The following is a 25641-nucleotide window of genomic DNA, read 5'->3' as shown; positions in this document are numbered from 1 at the left end:
AGAATTCAAAGTAGTGGGCCTGGCTGACTGGTTTGGAAGTCGAAGGATGAGTACAGTGTCAGAGTATATAGTTCAGGTCTTAAATTCATCCATAACTCCTTTAGAATTGGAATGCAGTGGAAATGGCATGCTGAGTCGGAGAGTAGGGAGGAAAGGGAACTGCCTCATGTTGCTCTGGAGCTAACTTTCCGCAGCATAGACTTCCTCTAGCGTGACTTTCCAGCCAGAGAGAAAGGTTGCTGAAAAGGCAAAATTCATACCAGTTGAGGAAATGTTATTGGCTAGAATCAGATGGAGGGGTAATACACTTATAAAAGGTGATTAAAAATTGGGTTTAAAAAGGCCATTTAGCAATTTAACTTTTAAACACGAAGCTGTGCTATTTAGAAGAAACATCCATTTTTCCTACTCCCTGGGTAATCTAGCTTTCAGTGTAAATGAATTTTTACCTTTTTTTAATAAAATGTTAGTGGATATTTCAAATGTTAAACAGCATCAGTCACGCCTTGGTAAAACAATGTTTGTGTACACAGAAAAATCTGTGACAGAGCACAAAAACTAGTTAATAGTTGTTCAGTGAACATAGTGGAGTTCTAAACCTAATCGGAGTGTCTTGTTGCTATTGTAATACAAATTTCAGAGTAGCAGCCGTGTTAGTCTGTATTCGCAAAAAGAAAAGGAGTACTTGTGGCACCTTAGAGACTAACGAATTTATTTGAGCATAAGCTTTCGTGAGCTACAGCTCACTTCATCAGATGCATAAAGTGGAAAATACAGTGAGGAGATTTATATACACACAGACCATGAAAAAATAGGTGTTTATCATACACATAGTAGGGAGAGTGATCACTTAAGATGAGCTATGTGCTGGAAATGGCCCACCTTGATTATCACTTCAAGAGGTTTTCTCTCCCCCCACCCCACTCTCCTGCTAGTAATAGCTCATCTTAAGGGATCACTCTCCTTACAGTGTGTATGATAAACACCCATTTTTTCATGGTCTGCATGTATATAAATCTCCTCACTGTATTTTTCGCTGAAGGCATCCGATGAAGTGAGCTGTAGCTCACGAAAGCTTATGTTCAAATAAATTGTTCTAAGGTGCCACAAGTACTCCTTTTGTTTTTGTAATACAAATGTTACAGTTGTAAAAAGGCAGCTTTGACACACAAAGAAGCATTTTTTTTAGCATGTAGTCTTTCATCTTTGATTGCTTTTCATTGCTGTATAATGACATGATAGCATAGGTTTGCAACTAATTCTCAGCAGATAAATTCTTGACCTTTAGAAGACTTCTGTAGTAGTTATAATACAAATATCTATACCTGCTATCGTTTTCTTTAAACAAGGCTGTTTATGAAATATTGCATCCTACCTTTAAGATATTTCTTAATACTAAACTTTTAATCTTTTTAATTACTAATCTGTTTGAATGAAATGTTTTTGCAGAGAATAATACTATTTTATAAACTGTATGTGTGAATAGATTACTTATGTATCCAAACTGAGATGGGGCATTAGTTTATAAAAATGTGGGTGGTATCCCTTTTCACCTACGTACTGGCTAGCTCTCAGCAAAGTATCTTACTGTGCTGGAATGTTGGTGCATGTTACAGGTACTTAAAACATCTCTTGAATGATTAACCACATAGTTTATGAAACCAGTGATCCCATCTCTAAAGCTCTGATTTGCTGTGGCATTATTTTATCTAGCAGCCATTGTGGTCAGATACTCAGTATTTCTTGGTATTATAATCCGTGTTAATAAATTAATCCCTTGTTTTCCAAGCACAGTTTTCCTCTAGGCTCTCAAACTCTTCCAGAAATCTCTCTTTATAACTTCTGTCGTCTTGTTTGTTGACATCATGGAAGTGAGTCTGATCTTTCAAGGAGCTGAGCATGTTCTGTTCTCATTTGATGTCAATGGGAGTGGTGAGTCCTTGGTGCCTCTCAGGATAAGGCCCAGTATTTGTAATTCTTGGCTTGCAAGAGCAGCTGTATAGAAGTGAAACACAGTGTAAAGAGTGAATTTAATCAGGCATGTTAAGAGGTTCATAAAGCTTCATATATACGCTCTTATGTTCAATATGTTTCTCTTCCTTCAACAGCTACATCCCCTCGAGTTTCTTCAGAGCTAGAGCAAGCACGACCTCAGACAAGTGGAGAGGAAGAGCTCCAACTGCAGCTTGCATTAGCAATGAGCAGAGAAGTTGCGGAGCAGGTCAGTTTCCTGTGTATTACAATCATTCTCTGTCTGTGCTCTGACTGCAAAGGGGAACACCATCTTCCATGAACGCAATTTGGTTTCACTCCTGGTGGGGAGCTGTGTGAAGCAACAGCCATTTTGGACTAGGGCAGCTGTGGCTTCAGACCCATTGAGAATAAGACATGGCACCCATTTTGAAATGAGCCATCTTCTGTGGAAGAACGTTATTGATCAGTCCCTCCTGAACTTTCAGTTATGAAAAATTATTGCAAAAAAAGATAAATCCTTAAAAAAACAGTATACAAAATTTCAGTGAGTTGTAACTATGAACTACTAAGATTGAAGAGCGTGTTATTCTGTTAAGATCATTTGGGACCAAAAAAAAATAAAAAATGATCTGACCTGGAATGCTCATTTTCCTAAATCACTCATTTTTAATTAATTTTAACTCAAGCTAGTCTTGTGATTTGATTTTTTTTTGGTAACTTCACAGAAAATTCATTCTGTATTCACAGTAAATGCTGTAATATTGGGGAGATATTATACTCTTAATACATAACAAAGGAGTTGCATCTCAGCTATACATTCAAAACTCACCCTTAATTATGGAATCATGCCAGGCACTTCCATAATGATCTTCAACCTTTTTACAGCAAGCATCAGTTTAGAATTGTACATTAAATACGAAAGTCCTTATGTCTGCAAAGGGGTACCATAAGGAAGAGGATTTTTTTCTCATTTAGCAGTAAAGCTGGAAATAATGAACTTAAACTAAAAGAAAATATATAACTATTGGGGAATAAGATCAAATTCAGAAAGTGGTGATGGAATCAAAATCATTTGAAATAAAGTCACAGTTTGGCATAAACATATTAGAGATGGCCTAGAGATTTTAGAATCCCACAAAAAAGTGCAGAGTTCACTAGAAGAACTACTCTTGGTTCCTTGTAGACCTAAAAGTTCTATCAAATGTTGAGAGGTTTCAGAGTAACAGCCGTGTTAGTCTGTATTCGCAAAAAGAAAAGGAGTACTTGTGGCACCTTAGTCTCTAAGGTGCCACAAGTACTCCTTTTCTTTTTGCAAATGTTGAGAGACACTGACAAAAGCCAGGAAATCTGAAGTTAAAGCAGATGCCTCAATCTTAAATGTTTTAAAGAGGAACTGGTTTATAATAGTTTGAAGATGGAATATCTGCTTTCTTTACATTCCCTCGTCTTTGTTAGTTCATTTAAGTCATCTTTGTTTTACTCATTCTGCGAAAGTTATAAAGAAAACAAACTTTAAAGATTTAAAGAAACAACAAAGATTTCAAGTGGACGTGTATATAGGTTTAATGATCTCGTCTTTAATATTAGTGAACTAGGGTCAGGTTGTTTTGGCCTGTGCATAAGTGGGGAGTTATGCCCAAAGAACCCTCATCACATCACGTGCAAGGGACAATCTGTCCTTTGTAACCCATTGCACACCTCTCTGGTGCAAATGCTCCAAAGGGGGCTGGCAAGAGTTGAGACCGTAGCAGGCCTTCTCCCTGCACTGGCCTGCCAAGTGGGCTAGGTTCATGGAGGGAGCAAACTACACCATTTTAAAGGAACAGTCTAGCCCAACAGTCAGTATCAACAGTGTTGATTTCCTTTGCAGGAGGAGCGCCTCCGACGCGGAGATGATCTGAGATTACAGATGGCTCTGGAGGAGAGTCGCAGAGACACAATTAAAATTCCCAAAAAGAAGGAGGTAGTGCCTTCAATTAAGAAATTCCTGGTTATGCTGCAAAATGATGAAATACAGTCAAATATAGCTTAATCTGGGCCCGTATATGCTTTGGGATTTTGTTGTGGTAGATAAGATTCATCCATGCAGGTTAAAGACCGTGCAACTGATCAAGGGTGTGTAACAGAACAAAATATTGCTTTGTGACACGATGGGCATGTTACCTCAGGGTAATGTAGTCCTCTTTATTAAAGCTTAAAAAATGTTTCTTCCAACAGCATACAACTTTGTTGGATCTCATGGATGCACTGCCCTCATCAGCACCAGCCCCTCAGAAAACCGAAACCTGGGGACCCACAGCTGGAGCAAACCAAACAGACCCCTGGGGAGGATCTGCAGCTACAGCTCCCACCTCTGACCCATGGCAATCATTTGGTAAGAATAAACACTGCCAGAAGTAGTGCTGAAAAACCCTTTTTGGTGCTGACTCTGTCCAAGATTTTCTATATGTGGGCGGACTGACATACTCTATAACGTAAGTATTTTGATCTAATGTGGTTAATTTTTCAGCTAGCTTAGTTCATCAAAAGAAAACTATAATGGAAATTTTAATCCATTTAGTCTGATTTTTTGCCACTGTAGTTAGGTTTCATACCCCAAAGGGAAGGAAGTGGTAACTGATTTTCCGTTTTTCCCTTGGCAGCAGAAACTGTCTCTCTCATGCTGGAGATACTCATACTCTGACTTGTAGTTGTGCTCAGCATCATAGATTCAGAAACTATATTAGACAGTGACAGGCATCTAAGTCAGGTTGCTATAATTAGCAGTCCACAAGCAGTGAATTACAATGTGTTATTACTGTTCTTAATGAAAAAGTGTGTTTATACTGACTTAGAGTCAATAGTAAATCAGTTAAATTGTCTAAGTAAGTTATTTTTTTATCAACAAAACTATACTGGGTGAAATCTAACTTTAAATCTATTTTAATTTTAATCCTTTATGAAACACTGAAGATTTCTTGACTTGAGCGCTAAATCCAAATGCATATGTATTTGATGTGGAAGATCCGAACCTGCTCATGTTAGAGGGCTGCATATTTAATTTTCTGGGTGTCTTCCCTATTCTTTTTGCTGCCTCTGTAGTGTGCCTCCCAGCAAAATCCTTTTGGATTTGCCAGGCCTGTTTGGTAATCCGCTTTCAAGGCCCAGAGACACACAGGCTGTCCAAAGAGGAGTTGTTTTATATGAGAGCGTCCACAGCTCTTACAATGAGTCTTCAAACAGATTCATCTTTGGGGACAGATCCAGACAGCATGGGCAGAGAGAAGCGTTTCCTTTCCCTGAAGTGCCCGATAGTTTAGTTCTGCCTCCTCAGCTGCAGGCAGTTGTTTCCAGGATCCCCTTCTATAGAATGTTATGGGGGAAAATTAATTAAAACAAATGACCCTTAAAAATTACTAGTTAAAATTCTGACGCATATCATCTGGGTTGATTTGCTGAGCTATGTAGTTGGGTGGAGGATGTATTTCCCAGAAGCTTTCTGGATGGGATTTGTTCACCGAGGTTCAGAAATACAAAGATATGTGGGAATGGCAGAAAACCCCTGAAAGCAGGGGAAGGCCAAGGATTGCTTTTTTGGAAATCCCTCAGCATTGATGGGGGCCTCTGCATTTTCTGTAATCTGCAGCCAGGGACATCTAGATGGTTTCAATCCAGCCAGGAGTGACTCAGACAGGAACCAAATTAGTCTAGCTCAGAGATCCAGGAGAGCTAGCTATAGGTGCTCTCCTCCTTAATCCTTTCCCCGGGGCATGAAGGAAGCAGACAGTTTGTGAAAGGATGTAAAACTGCTGAGGGCCACATTGTAACAGCCACTGCTCCTGGCTGCAGTCCTAACCCACTGTCTATTCCACTCCATCTGCTTCTCAGAGCAACTGGTAACTAAACAGCTCAAACCCATAAAAAATCCCAAGTACCAGTAATGGGACGTGTTGGGTATTCCCTTTTGCCATTATACACCCACTTCTGTTCTTCCAATATCAGCTGTTAACCACATATTTTACGCATCTGGCTCTTATTCAGATGGTCTACCACCTGCAGCCAGCTTCAGTAGCCATAATCTGTTGGCTGTTTTCTCCAACCTGAAACCAAAGGCCTGCGTTCTATCTTCTGGAATCTCCATTCATGGGCTAGAGTCCTTCCTTTCTCCAGATCCCCTTGTTGCAGGCCTCAAGCCCCTCTATCTCCATTAGGAAAAGACAGTAGACTTTGAAATGCCAACAAAATAAAAGCAAAAATACCAAGACTCCCTAAAAAGCCAGCCGTGTCGTATCTCATTCTGAATGCGACCCAGAGGACTCAGCTATTGGGTGTAGGGAGAAAAGGCAATGCCCAGTGCCACTGTAAATTTAAAAAAAAAAGTGAAAAGACCATCCCTCTTATTCCTCGGCTTATATGAGACACAGGACTCCTAAGAAACACAATTAAAAATCAAAAGGGACAAAGCAGGATAAGTCTGGCTCATGGAAAGAGGGCTATCTGTAAAGGTTCTGATAGTCCTGATAGTGGCACTCAGGCATGAGGAAGTTCATGTTTACCCCTTCATAGATGTCTTGCTGATCAGGGCCTCCTGACCAGGTGGTGGTGAATTAGCTAACAGATCTTTCAAACGTATGGGTACAAGTCATGATCATCTGGGACAGGAGCCAGATACCACTAGTTCATTTTGTGCCCTGGGGGGTTCAAATGAACACCATAAACCCTCAGGACATCCCTGTTGGCCAAAGTCTCCCCTTTTCCCATCCTGCCATAGTGATCAAGATCCCACAGAAGGTTATGTGACCTCAGTGATGGTAGACAAAACCTGATTGAAAGGTAGGAAAAATCACTTTTCTCCTCATTCTTCCCTTCTCTATGATCAGGAAGTCCCGATAGCAATCATCTCCAGCTGATCTACAGGTTGCAAGGTAGAGCGCTTAGTATTGAAGCATCGATGTCTTCTCATTTTAGCACTGTGTGCAGCTGCTTAGCCACTGGGTCATTATTTTGTTTTAAACAGAGTTTGCATCTTCATCTATGACGAGCAGTAAAACATGAGATCAGAAAAGGTCAATCAAAGTTCTGGGGTTTTGAGACTGTTTTTTATTTTTTAATAGGAAAAATTACATCAACCTTGTGATTTAAGAAACAAGCAAAAACTTGTCAGTGGATGGTATTAGCTGCAGCTGTTGAGTTTCCTGTCCTTGGCTCCCAACTTTATTAATGCCATGTATAACAACTCCTCGTTCTTGCTTTCCAACTACTTGGCTCCCAAGGATAGTCTTGAAGATGTCAGGTTTATGAATCTTGACTGCTAGTAAAACAGTGACTCATTAAAATAGAGGATTTTAATCCTGCCTAACTAGGCTTTGACAGTTCAGTAGAGGGAAGAGGGGTGGGGGAAGGTAGCTTCCTAAATGCTCTTAGTTACAACTGCTCTAATTTTGTGATCTATCTTATGAAAGAACAAAAGACATTTTTGAAAGCTTCCGTTTATCCGGAGTAGTGTCATTAGCATTTCTTGCATGGCATCATCAATCGTAACTCACCACACAATGCAGATGAAGGACGTGTAAATGCTGGAATGAGAGTAGCCGTATTCCGACAGAGCCCTTCAGCATTTCCTGTGCTGTAGATGGAACACAAAGATGCCACCTGTTGATGAAAGTGAGCTAACAACTCTGCAAATCGGAACTCATGCTGGTATGCTCATCTCCTTGTTTCCTAGTTGGCTTTCATGGTGCTGCTCTTTAAACTGAGGATTTGGTTATAAACTGAAACAACAAGGTGAACTGAGATACAGCTGTCTACTACAAGAGTGGCTCTGTCCTGTTCTTGTATTAAAACATTAGTTTCCTTTTTATACTTGGTCTCTGTTGAAATCTAGTTTTCGGAAAAAGGGTGTATGAGAACACACATTCTACCTTGGAGATAATCACTCCTAAAGGGTTATATGGATATGTGATATAAAAGCAAAATTATTTGCTTTTATTATTTTGGGCTGGTAAGTAAAATTTTTTTGGTTTGGGGTTCCCGTTCACATACTTGCATGCTGAGCGCAGGCATGTATCTAATAGAATCATAGACTATCAGGGTTGGAAGGGACCTCAGGAGGTCATCTAGTCCCACCCCCTGCTCAAAGCAGGACCAATCCCCAACTAAATCATCCCAGCCAGGGCTTTGCCAAGCCTGACCTTAAAAACCTCTAAGGAAGGAGATTCCACCACCTCCCTAGGTAACGCATTCCAGTGTTTCACCACCCTCCTAGTGAAAGAGTTTTTCCTGATATCCAACCTAAACCTCCTGTTAAGGAAAAGTTAGCACATGTGACTCCATTTTGGTTTGGGTCCCACCTTTGTTTAAATGCCAGCACATCACACACCAGGAGGAGTGATCCTTAGATACTGAATCCCTGTGAAAATCCTCCTCCTTGTCTCCAGCCTGCCTTGACTCCCAGTATCTGGTTTTTGTTAGTCTCTAACTCCCTGTCTCTTGGCCTTGATGTGAGGCCTCCCATTCTGATAATAAAAGTTACTGATGCATGGCTTTAGGACCATGCTGTGTAATTAACATACTAGAATAGCATGAGGAATGCACCAAGCAGGGATAGGTGGTAGATAAGACAAGGGTTTGTTTATTAGCTAAGGTTTCCGATGCACAAGGGCAACATGCTTTGCTAAAAAGTATATAACCTTTGTATAATCTGTATTCAGGGTCCCCCCCTGGCTAGCAGGGGGCACCATGCTCGAGCGTAATAAACTTAGTGTCTTTTGGGTACTCTGCAGTTGTGGACTTTGTTTCTGTGCCTCAGCCTAGATTCGAACTGTGCGTGACCTATCAGGTATAATTCGCAGCATTGGTGTGCGTGTCCTATCAGGTGTAATTCATAGCATTGGTGTGCATGTCCTATCAGGTGTAATTCGTAGCATTGGTGTGCGTGTCCTATCAGGTGTAATTCGTAGCATTGGTGTGCGTGTCCTATCAGGTGTAATTCGTAACACTCCCCCACTGCAACTTGAGACCATTACTCCTTGTCCTGTCATCTGCTACCACTGAGAATAGTCTAGATCCATCCTCTTTGGAACCCCCTGTCAGGTAGTTGAAAGCAGCTATCAAATCCCCCCTCATTCTTCTCTTCTGTAGACTAAACAATCCCAGTTCCCTCAGCTTCTCCTCATAAGTCATGTGTTCCAGTCCCCTAATCATTTTTGTTGCCCTACAATACATTTGCTGCCAAGTGTTGCTTCCTTAAAGATGCTCCTTGGAATCTTCAGACTATAAGGATGACTCCTAGGCACCAAAGTGCTCCTGTTGAGTCGGTGGCTGCATCATAAATACTGATCTCTTTGTGATGCTTGTATACACTGTCAGAGAACGTTGTTAAAAACTGTGTGAAACTGTAGTAATGCCTCTCCAAAAGGAAACATCAAAGGAAGGGCTGGGGCTGCTCTTTCTGATTGCTACTGCTTGTTGCAGATAGGTAGGAGGTCTGCAGCAAGTACTGGGTCTGGGCAAGTGAGAGGTGGAATTGAGTTGTTTTGTGGGAGATGGGGAGGTGATGTTGGTAGGGGGGGAAATACTGTTTGGTTGTCTGTTTGCCTGCTCTTTCTAGTGCTGAGCAGAATCTCACACTTCACCACCACCCCTCGTTATGGGGGAGGGGACACAGCCAAGAGCAGGCCTTTCAGACTTTTGGCAGTTTGCTGTTTTGCCTCTCGGATTGAGCCTGAGACCAGGTTCACACTATAGATGTCTGCTGGCATAGCTATGCCAGTCAGGCATTTGACGAGATGAGGCCTCTGACCAACGTAGCATAGAGCAAAAACCTCTAATACAGACACAGTTATACCAGCAAAGCTGCTTTTGCCAGTATAGCGTATTTCTCTTTTGGGGAGAGGACTGGAATGAGCTGTGCTGGCGAAAGTGCAGGTTTGCTGGTATAAACTACATGTACACTAGAAGTGCTTTCCTGGTACAGCAGAGCTGTAAAGTGTAGCCCTCACTTGAGGGTGAAGTCCCAAGTTTGGCTTCTTCAGTGGGACCTGCATTTGAGCCTGAGTGCTTTTGTATGAAGAAAAGGAGGACGTGTGGCACCTTAGAGACTAACCATCCGGTGAAGTGAGCTGTAGCTCACGAAAGCTTATGCTCAAATAAATGGGTTAGTCTCTAAGGTGCCACACGTCGTCCTTCTCTTTTTGCGGATACAGATTAACACGGCTGCTGCTCTGAAACCTGTTTTTGTATGGCGATGTAGGAGGGTGGAAGGAGGACACTTGGGCTGAGCAAAGATTGTGAAGAAGTTTGACTGGCATTTGATCACAAGGGAGGTTGGCAGGGAAAGGGGGTTTATGTGAGGATGATAATAGCAAGAAATATGACTTTACTTTCAACACACTGCTGTTTTGTTTTTTGTGTCTGTCTTGTCAGATCATAAGCTCTTTAGGGCAGGGACTCTGTCTTCGATTCAACCCCTGGTTGGGGCCTTTAGGTTTTACTGAAATATAAATAATTTGGGGGTTTTGTTCTGTGGGAGTGAAGAATCAGGCTTGAATCATCATGCACTGAAATAGGGTGGATCAAACGTGCTGTGTAGGTATCTTTCATTAAAAATAAGAGTCCTGAACTTGCATATGAATAAAACCTTAGAGAAGGGATCTGTATTGATGGTGATGGATAATTACAGCCAAAAGTAGTCATTAAAGTAGGGAAAAGAACAGAGAGGATGATTTGGAAACAGATGGGGACAATTTAGAGAGGGCCTATGGCAAGAATAGTGATCACAAGCGGGGAAGAAAAATTGTAGCTCAGAGAAAGTTGAAGGATTTGTTTTACAAAATTAAAATATGGTGGAAAACGGGAGAGAGTTTCAGAATGGCTCATTTTAAGCCTTTAAGTAGGTTTTTCCCTGAACACTTCAAGTTTTTACATTGCGTCCTTGGTTTCTTTTAGATAATGGCTTATAGAAATGATCTTTCCCTTGAGTTTATTTTAAATGTAACCTGTGATTTAATATGTCACTTTCAAGCTGAACAATAATTCTGTGCCATGGTGAGTGACAAAAAGAAAAGGAGGACGTGTGGCACCTTAGAGACTAACCAATTTATTTGAGCATAAGCATCCGATGAAGTGAGCTGTAGCTCCTGAAAGCTTATGCTCAAATAAATTGGTTAGTCTCTAAGGTGCCACACGTCCTCCTTTTCTTTTTGCGAATACAGACTAACATGGCTGTTACTGGTGAGTGACAGTTTGCCCTGAAAGCAAATTGCTGCACGTTTAATTAAATCTTCAAGCGGGAGCTTACTTTTATTCTTCAGGAGTCTTCCACAGAAAGTTGTTGTCTGTACTTGTAGCACGGCAAAATTGATGTAACACAGCGTCTGATTTTTCACAGGTTTCTCTTAGTGCTTACTTTGCAGAGGGAGTGTTTATAACTTAATACAATTAATTGTCTAGGAAATCTTTTCCAAGTGACTTTATGTCTGATCTGTGATTCAACTGTCTCTTGTTGCAGGTGCCAAGCTAGCTACTTCTGTTGATCCATGGGGAGCACCAACTGGATCCACTACTCAGTCTCTCTCCAAAAATGTAGACCCTTGGGCTCCTTCTCAGTCATTCTCTGTAGCAACAAAAGCTACTGTAGATCCATGGGGACCAGCAGCTGCAAACAAACCTATTTCCACTTCTGGTAAGAGACTGTTTACATTTGACATCCTTTCCAGTAAATAGGCTGTACTGAACCTGTGGTATAAGTGTGCATGCCTTTAAAGTTTGTTTGTTTGTACTGAGGGAGTTACTTTTTCAGCCTCTAGTCATTGACTAACTTAAGGTGAGATGTGGGCAGTTGCTAAATGGAGTGGGTAAAAGAAACAGTTGCACTGAAGGACTTGTAGTACTGGATTTCAAAGTAAATAAGACCTATAATTACTCCTGGGGAAATTCTTCACCACTGCACATGCACAGAATTTATGCCCCCCGCAGATTTCCTTGTTTCCCGGCAGAAAAATGACTTTCTGACGTGGAAGCAAAGGGAAGCCACAAAAGCGGTCATGTGATCCTTCCCAGCAGTATGTTTCAGGTGCCCAGGGCAGCCGGCAGAGAGGTAAATCATTGTGGGGTGGGGGTGAGACTGGGAAAGACATGGCTGGTGGCTCCTACCCTGTGCCAGGCTCAGCTGCTAGTCCTGGCTGGGCTGGGGGAGATGGGACTTCCTCTTCCCCTGCCCGTCATCCGGGGCCGGGTCAGATTTCTCCCACAGCTGTAGGAAGCTCTGCAAACTCCTCCTCCTCCCCCCTCCCCCCCCACGCTTCCTGCACCCATCACTCCTCAGCTGCAGGGGGAGGGGTCACTATACAGGGAATTGCTCCCCCGTCTGTCCAATCCCTGTGCATCAACCCCCTCATACCCAGACCTGCCCACTGAGCCTCACTTCCCTCGCCCGGACCCAGAACCCCACCCTACTGAGCCCCAGCCAGCTGCCCTTGAATCCCAACCCCACTGAGCTCCAGTCCCCCACATCTGGACACCCCCACTGAGCCCCCCCGCTGAGCTCTATCCCCCCACTCAGCCCCCCCACCCCCCGAGTCCCAACCACCTTCACCTGGACCCCCCTGCAGAGTCCCATTACCTTTGCACCCAGAATCCCCCAAGAAGCCCCTGTTCATCCATATGTCCCCCCGCACCTGGATCACCCACTCACCTGCCCACACCTAGATTGCCCTACATAGAATCCTCTCAACCCGCGCCTGGATCCCCCCAAGCTAAGCCCCTCTGCACTCGGATCCTGCCTTGCTGAGCCTGCCTGCCCACACCTGGTGCACCTGGCACAGGGGCAGGGCCCTGGGGTGTTTCTGGGTCCAGCTCCATCCTTGCGCTGTGTCGGGGTTGGGTGCAGCCTCACCGCTGAGTCCGTGTCCCAGGGGAAAGCTGCACAGTGATCTCCCACCTCTGTGCAGCCAGTGGCCTGTGCTCTCCAATGCTATGCTGGAGCCTCCACATTTATTTGACGAAATTTGCAGAATTTTAAAATATTGTGCGTGAAATTTTTAGGCGCAGAATATCCTCAGGAGTATATAATAGACTTTAGGACAGACATTTCAGTGCTGCTATTTTGAGTCAGAGCATTGCATTTGTGTGGCTCTTTCCTCCAGACTCCCTTTCACATCCTCTCCAGTCTTTACTTTATGTACACCTGCCACCCAGTTCAGCCATGTACCTGTGACTGCACTGCTGCCATTGGTCTGCTCTTTAATTAGCTAAACATTTAGTTTCCAAAAACCAGAGAATTAAAACAATTTGAAAATGTCCGTCGTTCTGAAGCTTTCAGTGTGGTGACTTGCTGTGCAGAAGGATGTCTCTGTAGATGGAAACTGACAGTTCAGGGTTTGATCAGCATCCAGTGTTCTGCGGAGGAGGTTTTCAAAGGCGCAAATGGGAGTTCAGTGCTTACCTGCCCTTTGGGCCTTTGAAAAGCTCCCTCTGTAAATTCTTACGTAACGAAGTGTAGAAGGTGCTGCTGCAACTCCTTGCTTATCCCTTGTGACACTGCTCCCAATAACCATAATAGCGGGGGTAGGGATGGGGGGGGTGCATGGGTGCCATGACTTTCTGTGCTAAATGAATTCTTTGCAATCATAGAATCATAGAATATCAGGGTTGGAAGGGACCTCAGGAGGTCATCTAGTCCAACCCCCTGCTCAAAAGCAGGACCCATACCCAATCATTCATCTCTGTACATTTTATAATAAACTAAGGATGTGTATGTGGAATGATGTCAAGATCATGTCTAATCTAAGATCATGTCTGGCTTTTTATGGAATGTTTTAGAAATAATTCTGTAAAATTCATGAGACTAAAGATATTTTATAACTTTCTCTTTTTTGCTGGAGATAAATAACATTTGCAATACAAAATCTTTACTTGTATTCTGTCTTCATAATTTATCTCTGTGAGCTGATTGGTTAGACGCCTCTAAGTGTCATTGTGATGATTTAAAATGTAATGAAGCTTAATGCTAGCTATTTAAAAAGTGACTTTCAAATTCCAACCCTGTTAGGTTTGGGGTAATATAATTACTCTTTATTTACATAGGTTTTTTTCCCTTCCTTTTTGCTAAAGGTGTTTCCACATCTAGTGAATGTGTCTTCTTCACTGATTGCAGAGTAAAGCTAGGCTCCCCTTTGCTTAGCACTCTAGCACCTTATCTACGCCAGGTACTGAGCACATCTTTTCTGTTGCCCTCCCAGTCCCTTTAATCTGTGAAACAAGAAGCTGAATTTGGGAATCAAATTCTTATCCCAAGTATGGCCACACTTACATTCCATTTTGCTTGTTATCACTGGCTTATATCCATGCTTCTAATTCCAGTACTACATAGAATTTGTGATGCCGGTCCCCACAGCATCTGGATGCACCACTTGATTGCTCAGCTAGTTAATATGTATGCTACCTTCTATATTGGGCAGTAAAATCACTGACCATCTCCACTACAACCTAAAGACACTTAATTACATGTGCCTTGAAGGCCCTCCATCATGAAAAATCAGAGGAAGATTGTACCGTAGGTAAAGGCCAAATACTGAAAATGCACTGCTACTAGTCCTAAAGAGTTTGGTCTCTGGGGTAATGCCAGCTGAACCTTAATGGCCATGACAGGACACAGAGGGAAATGGTTTCTCAAGTAATGAGTGGTTTAGAAATTGCTTTTAATCGTACTGGACATGATGCAGGTAAAGATCTGTTAACGAGAGGTGTCGTTTGTTCTCCTGATCAGGAAGCACGTCGTTTGGCCTTTTCAGTAATTTGAATGGTGCAGGGAAAGATGACTTTTCTGAATTTGATAACCTTCGGAATTCCAAAAAGACAGGTACGGATCAAATGAATGCTTGGCAAACGGGCAGTTTTGTTGGTAATCTTAGGAACAGGTTTTTAAACCAACTGTTAATCTTTTTATGACAGAAACAAGATACACCTTTCACAGTGGAAAAGTTCAAACTGGGGAGTAGGTAGAACTTGTTGCAATTGTTGCAGATAATGTAGCAATAAAAGCCAGTTACCGCCATGTAGCCGGACCTCCGTGTAGCTCAGGCTATACAGTTTCATCCTGTAACCCCTGCACTGAGCACAATGACTTACGCTTAATTAAACCGTATCTTCCGCACGTGTTTTCGGTGTGAGTCATGGTGACTGGGTGAAGGCCGTGAAAGGAGGCAAGGAAACACACTAACCTGAGAGATGGTTTGTCAAATAGACATGGAAACACTTGTATTCAACAATAGTGGAAGAATTACTGAAAGTCCACTCATGTGGAAGTTTGTATTTCACTTAATGAAAATGAAACTGCTAGACTTCAAAAATGTAAATGCTTTGAGACTCTGTACCTCTTTATAAGGGGCACCTTCTGTAAGATTGGTGACGTAGCTCAGCGTTGGTCCAGGTCCCCCTTTTAAAAGAAATCGGGCAATTGAGAAATGGCTAACACTGAATGAAAAAATATACCAAGATGATAGTTCAGAGGCCACAGTTCTGATGCTTATGAATATCTTCTCCATAGAGGCTATTTATTCGTGTCTATATCACAGCACACTAAAGAAGGATGTCAAGGTCAGTTGGGTAGAAGCGTTGTTTATATTACACTGCAGTTGTAATTCTGCTGTTCTACACTTTTGTGGGATACTTAGGATTTAATGACAGGTTTCAGAGTAGCAGCCGTGTTAGTCTGTATCCGCAAAAAGAAAAGGAGGACTTGTGGCACCTTAGAGACTAACAAATTTGTTTGAGCATAAGCTTTCGTGAGCTACAGCTCACTTCTTTTCTTTTCTTCTTTTCACCTCCTTTTCTTTTTAGGATTTAATATATTTAACAACCTGCTAAAAGTGTAAAACATACTTGGCAATTTAAACAAAATTATAGTATAAAATCAGATTCAAGAGTATATTTTTAGTAATAGAATGAAATCACTTGCTTCCTTCATCAGCCTTTTTTTTGTCTTGCATGATTATAATACATTGTGAACAGCCAGATCACTGGTTTTAGTAAATTGTAGCATTTAACATTGTGAACCTAACAGATTGTTCTTGACTTTTTGTTACAGCTGAGTCGGGTTCCACTTTGTCATCCCAGCATAGTGGTACAACAAGTCCTGATCTCTTTGATTCTCAGCCCACGAACATGACATCAAGCAAACAAAGTGCAGCTCGGAAAACCCCCGAATCTTTCTTGGGGCCCAATGCAGCTTTGGTGAATCTGGATTCATTGGTGTCTAAGCCACCACAACCTGTTCCATCATTGAATCCATTCTTAGCTCCAGGTACGGCTCAGTACATCCCTTTCCAATATATAACTTTGTTTAATCTTGTCTTCCAAATTTGTTCTTGTAGAAGAAACCCTGCTCACCTCTGGTGCACATAGCTCAATCTAAGTCTTGTACTTCCTGTTTTGCTTGCCATGCTAGACTACTTTTTCCAGCAGGACTTGCTCTGTTGCAATTAGGAGGGAGAGGCAGCATGGTCTTGTGGAAAGGTCATGGATTGATACATGGAAGGACTTGGGTTCTATTCCTGGCTCTGCTGTGTTATCTTGGGGGCAGGGGCAGTGACTTCAACTCTCATGATTATTTACTGTTTGTATTACTGTAGCACCTACGAGCCCCATTCATGAACTAGGACCCCATTGTGCTAGGTGTTATACAAAAACAGAACAAAAAGACAGTCCCTGCTCCTAAGAGTTTACAATCCAGGTATATAATACAACAGACAACAAATGTGGGAATACAAAGAAACAATGGGTCCATATTGTTTAAATAGAGAAGACAGGCATAGGACAGGGAAGCGGTAGAACACACAAGCATAGTGAATAATGTGATGGCAACAAATTGCATGGTAGTTCCATAATTTTTTTTTTGCCTGTTTCCCCTCAAACATCTTGTTTGTTTATATCAGAAGCTCTTTGAGGCTGGGAATTTTGTACTCTGAGTTTGTATGCTGCCCAGTCCAGTGGGGCCCCTATCTTGGCTCGTGCCTAGGCACTCCTGTTACACAAATAATAAATTCTAGTGCCCTCCTTTATTGTTTGTATCATCCTAAGCCCTAATAATTGCTTCCTATTCTTAGTCTAGTCCTGTTGGGCTGGATCCTGAGAGAAACTATCCACTTCAGTGGGAGTTGCACATGTTGAGCAGGCATTGGCTAGCCATGTGTGCATTGTTCCTCTCAAACGTGAACATAAATGCTAAAAATAATATATTCAATCAAAAGTATTAAAAGCTGCTATATTAAAACATGGAAGAGCTATAGTAAATAGAGATGAAGGCATACTAAATATACTCCATCCCCTGCGAGGTGAAGGTGGCACCCTTTGTAGGAGACATTAGATATTACTTGTGATACTACGCTGGATCCTAAAGGCAAAGACGAAGTGAGCATCAATTCAAGTTGTGTTTAGATATTAACTTCTAGAGAACATGCTTCTTTCTCTGCCATTTCTACTGGTGTAGAACTCCACCCAGCTTGTTCCAGCAAGGCATACTCAATATTGTTCTGGGCCAGTCCTGGCTGATTATAGTCAGTGTTCTTTTAAAAACAAAAATAAAAAAGATGAGTGCGTTATGAAATCATTTTGAAATATAGTCCACAGTACTGGAGCATTGATTGTTGGTATAATCTGCATGCTGCTCATCACCCCCCACCTAACAAAAGAAAAACAAAACCAAACAAAAAACCCCACCGAAAGCCTGGACTCTTTCACGCAGAATATACCTGTGGCCCTCTTAATTCTGAATTGCATTAAAATATCAAAATATATTGCACTGTTAAAGCCCTCTAGGGAGCTCTGAGTGCACACCAGCAGGGTTTACACAGACCAATTAATGCACAACACATTAATGCACTTCCAAAATCACAAGCTGTTTGGTTCCAAACTGCCCAACGCACTTTTGAAAATGGGACTTAGAAACTTGGATTGCTTCAGCCCAGGTCTACACTATAGACTTAAGTCAGTATAACTGCGTCTCTCAGGGATGTAAAAAATCCACACCTCTGAGCAAAGCATTTAGACTGACTTAACCCCTGGCGTAGACAGTGCTACGTCAATGGGAGGGCATCTCGCATCGACAGAGGTACCGCCTTCGTGGAGGTGGATTAACTATGCCAATGAGAGAAGCTCTCCTCTTGGCGTACAGTAGAACCTCAAAGATACGAACACCACAAGTTCCAGACTGACCAGTCAACCAGACACCATGTGAAACCGGCCGTAACCAATCAGGCAGCAGCGGAGACACACACACAAAAGCAAATATTGTACTGTGCCTGTGTTGCATTTTAAAGGTAGGCAGATCTGAGCTGCCTGTCCCCACCCCTACCCCGAACTGCACGCACGGGGCACCCACTTACAGCTAGGAGTTGAAGATGCTGAGATTCACAGGCAAAACTGAGAGTCCCCGCTGCCAGCCCAAGGGAGCCAGAGCAGCACTGGGGTCTGCACTGCTTTCCTGTAAGTTTTGGGTACTGTTTTCACACCCCCTCCCCTGGCTGGGGGGAGGTTGGGAGGCTGTTTTTGCATGTCACCACCCCATCCCCCCCCCAGGAGGGGGACATGCTGTTTTCACCTTCAGCCCACCCCCACCCCACTCGGGAGGAGGACAAACTTGCCCTGCAAGAAGTTGCCTGCAGGGAAGCTGCCAAGCTGCCTCTGGAACCTGGCCTGAAGTGTGACCTGCTGGAGCTGTGTTTTGTTCAGAGTTACGAACGTTTCTGAGTTATGGACAACCTTCCTTCCCGAGCGTCTGTTGCAGTAGTGTTGTCGCGGAAGCGCTGTGGCGGCCGGATTCGAAGTGTAGACCTGACCGTAAGCTCTCCTGAAGATTTCACCACTAGCCTCTCGCTACAAAATCTGTTTTTGTCTTCAGTCTCTCCCCCCAGCCCTGGCACCGTTCTTCAGGCAATTTTATTGATGACATGGGAAATAACGGTTTTCATTAATGCTGCCAGCAGTACCAGAGTGCAAACAAACTGTGTTAAGGGGAGGCGAAGTCTGGTTGTGCTCACTCCAGTCCACATTTCAGTAGGATATGGCGGTGCCATAAATAGGTCGTCCCCTCAGCTGATCAAAAAGAAACCCTTGGAAACTAATCTGCCATTGTAGTTCTCCTGCAAAAAGGCCTGTACTGTAGTAGCATTTATGACTCTTTATGGTAAAGACTAAGTGGTGTTGCCACGGTAAACAAATAGAAGAAAACGCTTACTTTAGTATCTTTCTGTGCACTGAAACTTCTGTATGTGGTAACCTGCTGTGCGTTAAGATTATTTAAAATGCTGGTCATTTGTCTTCAATATTTTTTTAAAAATATTTGTTTATGAAATTCCTTAAAATATTGGGGAAAACAGAATCATGAACAATGGTTCTGAGCAGCTTAGCACTATTCAGCTGTCATATCTGTCATTAGCAGTTGCTAGAAAAAGTTTACTCGGGTTCACTGGGCCATCCAAATAAGTCTAAACATCTATGGCATAAAGAATGTATAGTGTTGGCAGTGGTTCAAAGACTTCAATTGCTGGGAAAGTTCTTTGCTTTTTCCAGCTTTACTGTAATTCGGAAACTGCTTGTTTACATTATGAATTCCTGACAAATCTCAGAGCCAAATACCTGAACAGCTTCTAAACTGAGTGAAATGGCTGAAATCTTGGGAGGAGAGGGAGGGAGAACAAATGTACAGTAGCCAAAGTGCAATAAACTAATAAAAATAACCTGTAATTATCTGTTGCAATATATCATCAGAATGTCATGTTCAGGCACACTCCTGATTGATGAATTCAGAATCTGTTTGTACAGCTCGTCTTACAGAAGACTACCCATCGGTGTTGTGGTATTCTGCTGGCATTCTTAAAGATGTAGTGGGACAAATTATAATTATATATCCACTGAAGTAAATGGAATTTGTGCCACTGAGAGAGACATGTGGCCCAGTATATGTCAATGGTATTGAAAATCTCTTTTACATTAGAAGTGTTTGTTCTTTCGGGGTGGTTGTTTTTTTTTCCGAGGGGAGGGGAAGGGCAGTATTATCTGTAAATATACATGGCATGCCTGCAAAACCTTGACCTTTCTGAAGCTGCATTCTTTTTTTCTCTCTCTTCAAACTAGGGACAGCTACAGCACCAACTCCAATCAACCCCTTCCAAGTGAATCAGCCCCAGCCCCTCACACTAAATCAGATGAGAGCAAGTCCCGTGATGGGCACAAGTCCTTCTTTTAATGCTGTGCCAGCAATGAGCATGGAGCCAATACCTCTGTCTTCCATGGCACCGGTGGCTGTGGGAATGGCGCCGTTACCAGCTATGGGCACCATGGCATCTATCACTCGAATGGGCCAGGGGATGAACATGAGCATTGCAGGATCAATGACCCAGCCTCTTCATAGTACGGGAATCCCTCCATCGGCATCCCAGCCCACAAATACAACTAACCCTTTCCTCCTATAAAAACCCAATCGAAGGAACTTTCTTTTCATAATGTTTCCAAGCTGAAGTCTTTGGGGAAAAACGAACAGGATCTGCTTGGACTGAACGGCGTGTAAGCGACTTGGAAGTAGATTTGCAGTTTACAGTTACGAACTTTGAAGAGTTGTCTATACTTACCAGTTAATCTAAATCTAGTCTTTGCTACAGACGGTACCTTACTTTGGCTTGTTGAGCATTACATGAAATGTTCAGACTTTTCACCAAAGTTAGATTATGCCCATTTTGTTACTTTGTTAACCATTTCAATACACTTTCTAGGGAGAACCTGCCATTTTAAACTCCATTTGCTATTTTGTAGATGTCAGATAATGTGCTGGATCCTAAAATTACTATTACCTACATCTGTCATTTCCCATGTTCATATGATAGACCTGAGACTGGGAGTGCTAGTGAATGTTTTTGCACATAACTATATACAGTTCTAGACTGTTGGTTCACCCATAGTCCTTATTCTTAGCAGAGGGCCCAGAAGTCTGGTTTTACGCATTAAACATTGCAACACAAAATCTCACCGCTTTCTGATCGGCAGTTTGACTGAGAAAGCAAGCTTGTCTCGAAAGGAAAAAAAAAAAAAAAGCTGAAGAAAATTCTCAAGTTGTCAAGTATAACGTGTGCTGTTGTATGCAGTGTTGAATTGTACACTACTATCTAAGGACTATAAAGGAACTTCCCGTGAGTGGCATGCTGCACTCGTTATAAATGAGTGTTCTGCTCTGTGCTTGTCCAGTAGTGACTTCGTTTGGAAGTGATTGTGTGTATTTTATTTTTATTTGACTTACAATGTGAGATGAAAGAAAAACAAAATACATCGGGACAACTTTGAATTCAGTTTCGTTGGGGCAAGCTTTAAAACTAATTCAGGCTTAACCTTGCTATATGCAGTTACTCTTGTATACTTTTGCACATATTTTGTTTTTAGTACAGTTTCATATTTGAGTCTGCAGAATAACCGAATAGTCTTTTTTTTTTCTAATTTTTATAATGTGGTTCTTATTTAACTGTCTAGGTTTGATAGACTTTTATCAGGTCAGGCTGAAAAATTAAGATATTGGCCAATGTCATTTTTATGGGTTAATGCCCTCCTTTTATTTATGGTTTTAGCTCTTTGTTTCTGTAAAGAAAATGTAAAAGGGAAGATTAACACTAAAATATTTTATTTTTGAATTAAGACTTTATAATGACATTTAAAACAAATTCTCATGACTAATTACTTTTTAGAGGAAATGAATTTGAACATATTACTTAAGACTACGTTTAGAAAACACTAATGCTGCCTTTCCTTTAATTCACTCCCCATTTTCTCACGATTACCAAAATGGACAAACTTCAGCCTCTTTAAGAAAATCATGAGGCTGTTTTCCCTGTTGTAATCGTGACTTCTTGACATTTTAAAAATTCTAAGTCTATGAAAGTGACTCATGAATCTGACCAGCTGATGTTTTTAACTAATGGTGCACTCCATGCCAATGGCTGGTTCCATTGACAATTGTTAAGTTTGAACGATAGAGTTTTAACTCGCATGTCTTGGATTCATCAGCACTAAACGGTGCGCAGGTTTCAGTCAGTGTTACTGGCATAAACCTGGCCTTCTCTAAGATGGCAACATTTTAAAAGCTCTCTTTTCACATGGTATGCAAACATACACCGGGCACATTTAGGGGAATGTCCTAGAGCTTGTAACTTCAATTGGAGCATCTCTGCCTATGAACTGATGTACTTTTTGGTGGCCTTTCCCTGGATTACAAAAAAGCTGAAACAAATTAATGGCAGAACTCCACTTTCTGATGTAATTATACTATGTGGATTGTAACAGCCCACATTAATGTGCCATATAAAGGAAGGACTGACTGGTGTGAAAGGAACTGGATTTGTATACTTTTGCCAGAGTAAAACTGGCTCAAAAACCAGCGTAACCGGCGTACAGTCACACATTTTAGATGTGTAGGTTGGAGTAGATCTCAGTGTATGGAAAGCTGAATGCATGGGTATTTCTATGCAGATTGTTCTATCCTCTTGTTGCTGTTGGGTTTACAAGTAGGTTTCAGAATATTAACCTGCTCATATTTTATGTAGGAGGAAAAATGACTGTCCACTCCCAGAAAATCTTCAAAAACAAATTGTCCGTGTTGTCTTTCAAAATAAGGAAAAAGACTTTTTGGACGTTATTAATCAGTAAAGGCCGGGCAGGGCATAATTCTTGCTATTGGGTTGTGATAGAAGCAAATGGAAAAAAAAAAATTCCAATTGGTCTGGGCAAGATTTACTCCATGTTGTTTTCAGTTTAATTTTCTCAGCTATGGAGTTAGTTCATTTGATATTTTCCCAGGCTTTCGGTCAGTCAGTTGCTTGTATGTGCCAAGTGTAGATGAGGGCAGCATCCATTCAGTCAACAGGTTCTGACTGCAACCTCTGAAAGACTTTAGATAGCTTCGTTTGGAGGCAGGATGGAGCTGGTCATATTTGTAATTCTTTTAAAATCATCTGCAGCTCAGAGTAATGAGCTACCCTCCTGGAGTGATAAAAATTTACTACGGACCTGGTAGGGAACTTACATGCTCTGGTTGAATAAAGCTGCCGAGTGGCAAATTGTAGCTTTTACCAGCCCGCTTTTGTAGGAGTGATACTACTTTTTACATACATTGCACAATACACCGTGGCCAGGCACGCCGTCTGAGCAGTGACAAGCACGTCTCATGGTGCTGCAGAGCCCTCAGCCAAGGACGTTAACGCCCTTAAGATCCCCAGCCTGAAGTGTGTGTTGGGATACGAAATCACATAAAAATGAGACCACGCAGGTGGTTTGGTAAATATCTTTTTGTTTCTTCGATAGTAGGCATACCTGCGTCTGCAAAGATCTCATGCATACCGGTGGCTATAAACAGCGATGAAAGGTTGTTTTTGCCCTAGCCAATCAAAGCATCGGTTGTGTCCAGAATGTTAAATCCATTTCATGGTCACATTCTGAATAGTGATTAAACTGATTTTCTTTCTTTTTTTGATGGAGCACATCATGTGTACCTGATCTCACTCTCACTCTCATTTCTCCAGACACCCCCCTCTCCACCCCCCGCCAGATAATACGGTGCTTTTCATTTAAACTGTTAGTATCCCAGAATAGCCTTACTGGTCAAATTGACCAAAGATAAATAGTGTTAATTATTTTGTAAAAGCATCTTGGTATAATTTTAAGCCCAAAAATAAGCTCAGTTATTTATTCAGTTTTATACTATGTAAAAACTAAAATGTCTTGAGGGGACCGGGAAGGGAGACCATAGTGGGTTGTGCTGTTTACAGTCTCTTTGAAGTCCCATAGCTAAGACCGCTTTTGTTATCAATCTTCCCTTTACTGTTGCCGTTTCTAATGTGTACTGTATGTATTAATATTGCACAAATTGTGGAGAAATATACGGTTTATTTTTCACAGCAGAATCTCACAAAACTCGCTTCCTTTACAAGTGTTACAATTGAAATATTTACCAAACTGGTTTCATAATACTGGGAGCAGGCTGCTTTTTTGAATTTGTGCTGACTATTGACATTATTTACTGTATAAATATAATTTATCGTTTGTACTATTGCACCATAATGTTCCGTATCTTTGTGTCATTTTTTTCCCTAGCGATGTCACACAAATGTGATATTTAACAATGCCATCAGAACAGTGGAAAGACAAAGGGTTGTAGGCGAAGGGTCAGAATTAAAATTGTATTGCTTATATCCTAGAGTTGCGTTCCTTTTCTGCTCAAGTGTAGCATTCGCATCCTATTTAAAAGGGATACGTTTTTAAAAGGATGTCATTTTAGGATGTGGTCCAGTATTCCTGGAAGGCAATGGGTTGGATCCGACCTTGAAAAGCCTAAGGTAAAAATCCAGATCCCAAGCTATATCTAACAACGGTTTAGAGCAGTGGTTCTCAAACTTTTGTGCTGGTGACCCCTTTCACGTAGCAAGCCTGAGTGTGACCCCCCCACAATAAATTAAAAACGCTTTTTTAATATATTTAACCCCATTATAAATGCTGGAGGCAAAGTGGGGTTTGGGGCGGAGGCTGACAGCTCGGGACCCCTCATGTAATAACCTCGCCAGCCCCCTGAGGGGTCCCGACCCCTAGTTTGAGAACCCCTGGTTTAGAGTAATAGTTCTCATAGTTATGAGTCTGGTTTCCCTTGCAGGTTCTGGTCCCTTCCATGGTCAGAAGCAGCAAGCCCTGGGAAAAATGAGTATTTTTTTAAAGAGACCATCCTCATTTCGTTCAGATTCAGCGGATAGTCCTTGGTAATCCAGTAAAACAGAAATGTTGGTAGCCTGGCCCCGGCCACGTGGCTAAAAGCTATTCTAAATAGCACCAGCTTTTAAACACTTTCACTTACATCAGAGGAGGCCTGAATAGTTCTGCATATACCGAGCATGAAATGTTAAAAGTCTGATGAAGCCTTAGAATCCTAGAATATCAGGGTTGGAAGGGACCTCAGGAGGTCACCTAGTCCAACCCCCTGTTTTCACAGAATTGGGGCCAGGGATCTTTCAGGGGCACAAGCCAACCACTCTGCAACATGAAGTAGGAAAAAACTGCCCGTATTGGCAGGCTATTCCAGAATTGTCCGCTTTTGGACAGCATGCACCTTTCTCCGTGGCCAGTACCATATCCCTGTGGCTGAGGATGCGTATGGGACTTAGATGGAGTACTGGTCTGATTAACATGGCACCTGTAAGTTAGAAAGGCAACCTGCTGGATTTGTCAGAGCCTTTACTGATAGAAAATCCATAGTGGATAATAGCCTAGAAAATTTTCCAAGTCCCCGTGCTTGCACTGTACACACGATGTGCGATTAAAAGGAGTATTATCAAGCAAGCCAGGGGGTCGGGTAATACAGATGTACGTTGAAGCAAAGATAGATGCAAGATCAAGAGGGATATAGAGGAGGGAGGGAAAGGTCGGCATGAGTCTATGCAGCATCTTGAAGCTGAACTTTGTACTGGACTCTGCAATGTGCAATAATCAGTGGAGATTCAAGGGTGGGTGTGATGCGCACTCTCACATCAGCAGCTGTCGAAAGCTCTGCAATTTCTTGTGAACCATGCTTCCCATAAAGAAAAGGAGGACTTGTGGCACCTTAGAGACTAACCAGTTTATTTGAGCGTAAGCTTTCGTGAGCTACAGCTCACTTCATCGGTTGCA

General features: G+C 42.1%; 1 protein-coding gene across 5 annotated transcripts in view; it reads left to right on the top strand.

Annotated features, from left to right (window-relative positions):
• Nucleotides 1–24179, top strand: part of EPN2 (epsin 2) — a 70813-nt gene extending 46634 nt beyond the window's left edge. For all 5 annotated transcript variants that reach the window (XM_084640651.1, XM_084640649.1, XM_084640650.1 and 2 more), the window contains exons 3-9: nt 2109–2221; nt 3845–3937; nt 4192–4348; nt 11462–11635; nt 14720–14812; nt 16040–16255; nt 20086–24179. In XM_084640651.1, coding sequence (XP_084496777.1) covers nt 2109–2221; nt 3845–3937; nt 4192–4348; nt 11462–11635; nt 14720–14812; nt 16040–16255; nt 20086–20423 — 1184 coding nt within the window. In that variant the 3' untranslated portion in view covers nt 20424–24179. The remainder of the gene's footprint in view (nt 1–2108; nt 2222–3844; nt 3938–4191; nt 4349–11461; nt 11636–14719; nt 14813–16039; nt 16256–20085) is intronic.
• The last annotated feature ends 1462 nt before the right edge of the window (nt 24180–25641 follow it).

The sequence above is a fragment of the Lepidochelys olivacea genome (assembly GCF_965140295.1).
Source record: "Lepidochelys olivacea isolate rLepOli2 genome assembly, chromosome: 10".
Taxonomy (NCBI): Eukaryota; Metazoa; Chordata; order Testudines; family Cheloniidae; genus Lepidochelys; species Lepidochelys olivacea.
The sequence above is the reverse complement of the archived record's forward strand: the minus strand, read 5'-3'. Positions and strand labels throughout refer to the sequence as shown.